Genomic DNA, 9,496 nt, shown 5'->3' with positions numbered 1-9,496 from the left:
TTTTTTTTTTCTACTAGGCGGGCCTCTCACTGCTGTGGCCCCTCCCGTTGCGGAGCACAGGCTCCGGACGCGCAGGCTCAGCGGCCATGGCTCACGGGCCCAGCCGCTCCGCGGCACGTGGGATCTTCCCGGACCGGGGCACGAACCCGGGCAGAAGTACTCTCAACCACTGCGCCACCAGGGAAGCCCCATCCCATTCTTGATAATATCACATCAATCAGTTTAACTCTTGCCAATATTCTTTTTATAGGACATTTAATTATACCTAGACTAGGGAGGAATCACATTTTGTTTGACACCAACACCGGTGTCATCGTCAGAGATCAATGACCAGGTCCCCAACAGCCCCATCTGCCTCCACTTTGATAAGCAGTGGCATTCTATCATTAAGGAATTTGGTTAAGCCTCTCTAGTATTAGGAGAATGGCGTTTTGCTTTTCTTGTCTTCCTCTTTCCCCACAAGTTGACATTGAGTAGAAAGGGCTGAGGAGTGTGCTTATCCTGGTCTTCATTTCATCTCTCTTGTCTCTTCGCAACCCCTGCTTCAGCCCTAGTTGATTCTACAGAGTGACTCTGGTTTAAGGAAGGTCATTCTTTTGCAACTTACTGGTTTTCTTCACCCTGCCCTTGAAATGATCACAGGGACACGGCTTCTTTGGCAGCCCGGGCACTGTCATGAGTTTTCTTTTAGGGGCTCTCAGGAACCAATCTGAAATAAGGGAGTTGCTGCTTAGAAGGGTTAATAAGTTTGAGGCAGGGCTTTACTTGCCATCCTCCTTGCCTCTCGATTCGTTTTCATACTGCAGTGGGTGTGGGAAAGGGTCAACCAAGAACAGTGGAGCTATCCAGTTATATGAGCACCAGGGTCTCTAAGTTGTTTGCCTGACCTGTATGGGCAAGGATTTGGTGGCAAGTTTGGAGGAGGCATCAGGGTATCACTAGGGAGACTGAAAAATGAGGAATAAGACCTAGGTGTCTGCTTTTTAGTGGTTGCTTTACCTCAAGCAAGCCGTTTTGCCTCTCTGATTTCAGTCTACCTGTGAGTAAAATAAGGTTGAGAATGGGGTCCAGGAAAGACTTGGAAGGCAGCCCTGGGTTGTTGGGGAAAAGAGGGTAAGGGAGAAGGGGGCAGCCAGACATTCAGCCAGCTCGCCCCTGGACCTTGGAGGAGTCTGGCTCTTACATGAAACTCAGGAAGAAAATAAGTGTTGGTGCTGCATGTGGTGGGCTTGTGGAGGGGGGAGAGGGTGAGGTCAGCTCAGATAACACCTGCTCCGGTCCCAGAGGGATTCAGGGGAGCAAGCTGGGATCTGATGGTGCGTCCCTGTTGTCGATACCGGATTACTGACCTTTGCACTCGCATTCTTGGCCTCCGTCCTGGAGCCACCTCCCAGAAGCCTGGCGTTGGTCCATATGGCCTCTGGCAATCCCTGTAGGAAGGAAACTGGTCACTTCCAGTCACTGGAAAGGAAAGGGGCCAAGAGAACTGGTCCTCCACCATTGTGCTACCGAGGTCAGCGTGGCTCCATTGCTCTTCCTTTTTACTCAGGTATCTAGGGTGCTTCAAGAGAGTATTTTAAATGGATAAGGAATTGAGGTTTAAAATCTGGCCTAGAGAAAAGCTTAGCTGGAGGTAGGTGGAGAAAGATTGGCTTCTGGATGGAAGAGAGGACAATAGGTAGGGGTTAATCAACACCTTACAACCTCCCCCCATTAAGATCCCTTCCTTCCTACACACATTAAAATCCTCATGACCTAAGGAATGAGAGCAAGGGGTAGATTATTCCATAAAGCAGCCGGGAGCTTCACCGGACCTCCACGTTCGGTTGTATTTGAATCCATAACCCCGGTTCAACTATAAGAGGAGGGTATTTACCTTTGTTCCTCTGGAACAAATCCATTCCTCTTTTGGCCTCCTTTCAGGTCTGTCTTACCACCTGATGCTCTCTTATTCCCATTTTGTGATACCTCAAATATTTTTATGACAACCAAGTATGATGTTTTATAGAGATTCTGGGACTAGAAATGGGCCCAGATGATGCTTCCTCTGTACAGGAGTTGCTCATATTTCCTGCCAGACTTAATTATGGTTTCCCATGGTTCCCCGTCACATTTGAATACAGCTCTATCCTTGCATAGTTATAGTTTGTTGTTTGAAATGTGTTGTGGACTGAATTGTGTCCCCCTAAAATTCATTGAAGCCCTAACCCTTAATAACTCAGAATGACTGTATTTGAGGATAGGGCCTTTATAGAGATGATTAAGTTAAAATGAAGCCCTGATGGTTGGGCTCTAATCCAATCTGACTGGAGTCCTCATAAGGAGAAGAGATTTGGGCACACAAAGAGACACCAGGCATGTACATGCACAGAGGAATGACCAGGTGAGGAAATAGCAAGGAGATGGCCATCTGTCAGGCAAGGACAGAGCCCTCAGAAGAAACCAAAGTTGCTGACACATTGATCTTTGACTTCCAGCCACCAGAATTGTGAGAAAATAAGTTGCTGTTGTTTAAGCCTCCCAGTCCATGGTATTTTGTTATGGTGGTCCTAGCAAACTAAACATTTTTCTTCCTCACTAGAGTCTGAACCAACGGCTCAGTAGTCATTCAGCTACAGGGCTCCTGACACATGGTAGACACGTGGTAAATGTTTGTTTGATAAGCGGATGGACAGGTTGTCCAGAGAGGGCCCTTAGAGCAGCATCCGGTTCAATCCTGTTCTCCTATTTCTCAGACTCTTTCTGCTCTTTCTGCCACACAGATGAAGGGTGTTGCATTATTTCTCCAAGTGCTGGTTTCCAAGTGTTTTCATGTGCTATTCTGAGTGGTGTTAAAGTAATTTCAATGGGGCATAACCCCAGCTGTCTAAACTTTTCTACTATGTCACTGTCACCTGACCTCTACTTCTGGTTCCAGAGAAAAGCCACAGAATATTAGAGCCAGAAGGAAACTTGGAGATTATTAGTGGAACCCCTTCACTGAGAAGTTTTTCTTTTTTGTTTTTAATGCAATATAACTATATTAGAGAAAATTTGTAAAGTAAAAATGAAGAAATCTTTACCCTTATCAGCTGTTGGAATTTTGGTGTGTTTCCTGCATATAATTTTTTTAAAAATTTATTTATTTTATTTATTTATTTTTGGCTGCGTTGGGTCTTTGTTGCTGCCCGCGGGCTTTCTCTAGTGGCGGCGAGCGGGGGCTACTCTTCGTCGTGGTGCGCGGGCTTCTCATTGCAGTGGCTTCTCTTGTGGATCACGGGCTCTAGGTGCGTGGACTTCAGTAGTTGTGGCACGCGGGCTCAGTAGTTGTGGCGCACAGGCTTAGTTGCTCCACGGCATGTGGGATCTTACTGGACTAGGACTTGAACCTGTGTCCCCTGCACTGGCAGGTGGATTCATAACCACTGTGCCACCAGGGAAGTCCCTGCATATAATTTTTTAATGAAGTGATAACCATAGTATGTGAGCCAATTTCTTTTGGTTCACTTTATAAGCTTGTTCCTGTGTTTTCCTACAACATTTATAACAGACATTTTGAATGACTACATAACACTCTCAAGTATATGTGTTTCCGATTATTTAACTCTTCTCTCATTGCTGAATATTTAGATTGTTTTATTTTTGGAGATTGATAAATTTCTTTGTGCTTGTAACTGTTTTCCAAATGTTAGATTGCTGCCTTGAGCAAGATTTCCCAAAATGGAATTACTGGGTCAAAAGTTATGAACAGTTTTATGTTTCCTGATATCATTACCAAGCTGTTTTTAAAGCATTGTACTAATTAACTAAATCACCATCTCTTTTATTTTCAGGTGAGAAAACTGAGGCCTAGAGAGAGGAAATGAAATGCCCAGTGCACAAAAGTAATGGTGACACACCTGGAGCTAAAACCTTGGTCCAAGGCTCGTAGTCTGCTGTTCTTTGTGCAGCCCTACATGACCCTAACTTCATGGTGTAACTGAAAACGAAGGTGTTACTATAATATTATGTCCTCCAAGTGTCAGTCAGACATTTTTGGACCACCTTAATGATTTTTGCTATAACTTATACCAACTTTTCTACTATTTACTTGATACCTTTTTCTAAATAAATTTAATTTACACAAGAGCTTCAACCTATGCAATGTTATCTGTGAGATTATGGCTTGATACATGCTTAGATTGTTCTTCTAACATGCATTAAAATAAACATATAACTATTAAAGTAAAAGCTTATTTCTGTTCTACGCAAAATCAGCTTTGGATAATATTAATACAGTAGAATAGCATGGACTTTATATCCTGACAGACCTGGGGTCAACTGCTTGCTCTGTCAGTTAACAATGTAGTCTTAGAGAAGTCACTTAGCTTCTACGATCTTTGGTTCTCTGGTTTGTAAAGAGTGGATATTAGTATCCACCTTGCAGTGTTGTTAGGAATAAAGGAGCTACTGGGGCCTGGTGCCCAAGTAGGTGTTCAGTACACGATGGGTATTATTGTGGTTATTATTGCAGACTTCTAGTTATTTCCCAAAGGGAGTGTCTATGCTGGAGTATTAGGCTTACTGCTTTTTGCTGACTTGTATGTGTAAAGAAGTTACTTCCACTTGTTAGGTTTTGCAGTAGCTCTATTATTATTTTGACTTCTCATTTCCACTACTTACTAGCATTGTGATTTTGGACAAGCTGCTTACCTTTTCTGTGCCTCATTTACATAATTTGTATTGGATTGGCCAAAATGTTTGTTCGGGTTTTTTGTAACATCTTACCCGAATGAACTTTTTGCCCAATCCAATAAAATGGGGCTAAAAAAAGTACATTGGTGTGTGTATGCACACATCTGTCCACCAGAGGGCCTAGACGCAATAGCCCTAGTAGCCATGGGCAATACCTAGTGCCCAAGGTTTGTGAATATCACTCCCCCATGAAAGGAACCAGGGCTCCGTGGACAAATGGATGACTCCAGGGCTGCGGAAGGGAAGTACAAGATGAGCCTGTAACATCTCGTGGTGTGAGAAAGTCAGGAACTGCTAAAGAAATGACATGTCAAAAAGACACCAAAGCCACCTGGGGCTCAGTGGCCAACTTTGGGACAATATGAGCAACGCGGTGAATAAGGATAGTAATAGATTATAATCCACAAATATCCCCAAGTCTTTACTTATAAAAATAAATAATGGAATACCTAAATAAATGGGAGAGAAGGAACAGCTCTTTCTTATAGTAGAATCTTAATTAATAAATGTAGAAGGAATGATGGAAGTAGAAAATCACTGCTTTGCAAAGACTCTAAAATACCTGTTGTAGGCAAGAATGATCAATGGATTTTAAAAATTAACGGGCAAAAATATGATGAGAAGAAACAGGCTATTTGCGTAGTCTCAAAGTATCTCTCCACAGGATACTTATTAACTACAATGAGAAACTAGTACCTTTATGGACACCACCTTAACCAGTGTTCAAACTTAACATCACCCATCATGAGAGATATTGTTATCGTGGGCCTTCTGATGTGCTGCACTGAGAAGGCAAGTATCGCTTCTGTGGTATTAGTGCCAGAAATGCATAATCTGAATTTAGTCATGAGGAAACATCAGAGAAGCCCAAATTGAGGCACATTCTACAAAATAACTGACAGTACTCTTAAAAATGTCAGGGTCCTGGGCTTCCCTGGTGGTGCAGTGGTTGAGAATCCGCCTGCCGATGCAGTGGACACGGGTTCGTGCCCCGGTCTGGGAGGATCCCACACGCCGCGGAGCGGCTGGGCCCGTGAGCCATGGCCGCTGAGCCTGCGCGTCCGGAGCCTGCGCTCCGCAACGGGAGCGGCCACGGCAGTGAGAGGCCCGCGTACCACAAGAAAAAAAAAAAAAAAATGTCAGGGTCCTGAAAGACAAGGAAAGCTGAGAAAGTGCCTAGATTGGAGGAGACCAGGAGAGATGATGCCTTTCTTCAGTGCAGGAACCTGGATTGGATTCTGACCAGGCGGGAGGATCCCACATGCCGCGGAGCGGCTGGGCCCGTGAGCCATGGCCGCTGAGCCTGCGCGTCCGGAGCCTGCGCTCCGCAACGGGAGCGGCCACGGCAGTGAGAGGCCCGCGTACCACAAGAAAAAAAAAAAAAAAATGTCAGGGTCCTGAAAGACAAGGAAAGCTGAGAAAGTGCCTAGATTGGAGGAGACCAGGAGAGATGATGCCTTTCTTCAGTGCAGGAACCTGGATTGGATTCTGACCAGGAAAAGGATGTCAATGGATGATTAGCAAATTCTGAAAATTCGTACATTAGTTAATAGTATTGTATCATTGCTAATTTTCTGGTTTTGATAATCATATTATGGTTATGTACGGTGTTATTTGAAAAAAACTGGATGGGGTTTTTGGATCTATTGGAACTCTGATTCTTTTCACAACATTTTTAAGTCTGGAAAATGAAAAGTTAAAAATAAAAAAGTACACTACATTTCTGTGAGGACACAATGAAGTAGTATGTATAAAGTGCTTAGGAGAAGCCTGCCACATAGGATTGTTTAACACATGGGAGTTATTTATTATAAATAATTTTATAATTAATAAGTAATCTTACAAGGAATGAGTATTCTATTATTGTAAGTAATTTATTTCTTAACATTGTCATCAGTTCTCTTTTTTTTCCCTCTTCCCTGTGAAAAGCATATTAAACATGTATGTGGTTATTTGAAGAGATAAAGCAAGATCAGATTTTATTTGGAGAATTTTGGGGCGGGAGGATCGTGTAGTGTTTTATTTCTTCTCGCCAGACTTGGTCCAGCATTGCAAACTCCCCTTGCCTGGGAAACAAGAATTGAGCCCAGCCACCACCGGTCCCCTCTGGTTTGTAATTGCGCCACGTGGCAGCTCAGTGAGCTTTCCCCAATTCGTTACTCCTGTGCCTTAGTAGCTACTTCAGAAATTTTACTCAGTCCATTTACTGAACCCTTATTAGGTTCACATTATCCATAGTTTACTCTTCACAACAGTTGTACACGCTAAGTGGTATTTTATTCATTTTAAGAAGATAAAACTGAGGCTGAAAAATGTTAAGCATCTTGTCTAGGGTTTCAAAGTAACTGATGGAGCCAGGATTTGGATCACCGTTCCCCTCAATTCAAGTCTGAGCCTCAAGGTCCAGGTGAGTCTAAACGTGTCGCCATGTTTGAGAATTATTGGTAGAGAGCACTGGCTCCACTGGGCAGTGGTTCCCCCTCCAGGGGACATTTGGCAATGTCTGGAGATATTTTTGGTTGTACTAACTGAGCGGGGGAGGGTGGTAGGGGAGAGGCTGCTCTTGGCTTCTAGCAGGTGGAGGCCACCTGGATGTTGTTAAACAGGTTACAAAGCACAGATGTTGTTAAACATGTTACAAAGCTCCCCCTCCTTGCAACAAGGAATTATCCAGCCCTAATGTCAGTGGGCCTGCTATGAAACGCGGGTGTCAAGTCTCCTAAGGGCAACATTTTGAGCTCAGAAACCTGAGGATTTATTCTTTCACTTTGCAAATATTTACTAAGCACCGTGCGGGGTAGTGTGAGGGCTGTGGAAACAATATACCGGATTGCGCCAGAGGGGAGGTTACAGTGTAGAAGGGCAGGGGTGGAGGTGGGAGAGGCACACCAACACCTCAGCTTAAGGCAGAACATGAAAAGGGCAGAGAGTCGAGTTAGGGTTCAGCTTGTTCACAGGCGGGAGGGCTCACATGTGGTCCTGGGACGAATCAAGGGAGGCTGTGGGAGGAGGGGGCTTGGGGTGGGTTTTGTGAGCGAAGCTGAGCTGGTGGGAAAGCGCGGGAGCAGCGCGGGAGCAGCCCGAGGTCTAGTTGAGTGGAGCACGGAGCACTTAGTGCGAGGAGGGGTGGACTGGAAAGGCAGCTGTGGCTGGAGCTTGGAATCCAGGCTGAGGACTCTAGCCTTGGAGTCTGTCCTAGTGGTGGAGAAGCCTTCCCTTCCAGATGGCGGTCTAGGCCCCAGGGCTGGGGGGCCCAGCAGCTTCCAGAGAGCTCTCTCTATAAGGGAGGGAACGTTGGAAATTGGGGTGGAGTAGGGAGAACTCCTGATTTTAGGACAGAGTTGATGCTCAGTATATAACAAAGCCATTTCACCTCAAAGTAGCCCTTGGGGAGACGTTCCCCTCGAGCGCAGACATAGCTCGGGAGGAGGTCTCTTCTGCGCAGCTGTTCTGCTAAGGGCTAGGCCACTTCAGCTGTAGTGAAAAGTGGAGCCGATTCGGAACCCCTAACCCAGGGTCTGCTTCCCAAAGGTGAGGAACAGGGCTTGGTGTGGCTACAGTTTCAAACATGGGTACTACCTGGTGGTGTGATTTTTCTAGTTTATCACCATACCGTGAAATAGCATTAAAAATTGTTGGGGCACGTCCGGTGCACTGTAAAGAATACAGTCGAGGATGACTTATTGTCTGTGGTTGTACCGTTGCCTTCAACACCCTCCCACCACTGCCTCCAAGCCTGGCCCTGGCGACATTCATTACTCTCTAGAACAGGGACTGGGGGGCAGGTGAGGCAGCAAATCTTTGTTGGGCCATTATTTTTTTCCTCCCCTGCCAGCTACAGTTGCAGACACTTCCATACACACGGGCTTCTTTAGCTTTCACAACACTCTTTGGGTTTATGTACAGTTCTTTCCTTTTTGTAAGTGAAGAAACGGGCACTGAGGCAGGCTAACTTGCCCCTAATCCCTGTAACCTAAAGGGACTACTCTTTATCTTTCATAGAAAAAAACTTTTTTTTACCTGGATTTGAGCTGCTGTGGACCGTGGACACCAGCATTAGCGGCAGCAACAGAAGGAGGGAAGAGATTAGAACTTTCATGTCAACTGTTGGTGCTGCTGTGCGTTGCCTGAAGAGTGTGTGGAAGGTTCCCAGTGAGAGGGTCCCGAGTTCTTGGAGTGGCTCAGGCCGTGCGTGGTACGTGGCTTGGGGGTCTGCGCTTTACTCCCAGGCCAGTGTTCCCATTAGAGGGCGAGAACGGCCAAGTGACGCTGGTCTCATTAGGTAACTGGACCATGTGATTTATGGGAATCTGGAAGGTAAAACTGGCCAAAGAGAAGGAGTGAAGCATATTCTTAGGAACCTGAGAGGGTGATTGATAACTTGGCAGCAGTTCTCAGCCCCTCCCTTCCTCCCTCCCGCCTCCCTACCCCCCAGTGTGCTATGATTTCTTCCCCAAGTCTTTTTCCTTGTTTGAATTTCGTTATACATGTGAGTGACACGTTCTAGCTGAGTATCTGGCAGGAAAGAGAGTGCTAAGGGCTGGCAAAGAGAGAATCGTGCGGCGTGTTTCCCCCTCTGTCCTCCCCACTCCCGTCCTAGGATCAGCAATAGCAGTGTGGTTGTTTGGGAAGTTGCCGTGTCCCCGCTGTTTACAAGTTCCTCCAAATCTGTGGCCACATAAGGAGGGAAGCAGAGAGGATCAAGGAGGAGAGGCTCTTCTCTCTTGCCCCGAACCCTGGCCTGGAGCAGTGGGTCAAAGCAGGCCTCCTTGTTGTTGGTCAG

At 45.7% G+C, this 9,496-nt stretch overlaps 1 protein-coding gene across 1 annotated transcript in view; it reads right to left on the bottom strand.

Annotated features, from left to right (window-relative positions):
- CXCL17 (C-X-C motif chemokine ligand 17) overlaps positions 1–8,812 on the bottom strand; it is an 11,383-nt gene extending 2,571 nt beyond the window's left edge. The window contains exons 1-3 of the mRNA XM_024132473.1: positions 8,734–8,812; positions 1,350–1,430; positions 608–709 (exon numbers count right to left, since the gene is read on the bottom strand). Coding sequence (XP_023988241.1) covers positions 608–709; positions 1,350–1,430; positions 8,734–8,812 — 262 coding nt within the window. The remainder of the gene's footprint in view (positions 1–607; positions 710–1,349; positions 1,431–8,733) is intronic.
- Positions 8,813–9,496: the final 684 nt, after the last annotated feature.

The sequence above is a fragment of the Physeter macrocephalus genome, chromosome 17, assembly GCF_002837175.3.
Source record: "Physeter macrocephalus isolate SW-GA chromosome 17, ASM283717v5, whole genome shotgun sequence".
NCBI lineage: Eukaryota > Metazoa > Chordata > Mammalia > Artiodactyla > Physeteridae > Physeter > Physeter macrocephalus.
This window is presented reverse-complemented; position numbering and strand designations above follow the sequence as displayed.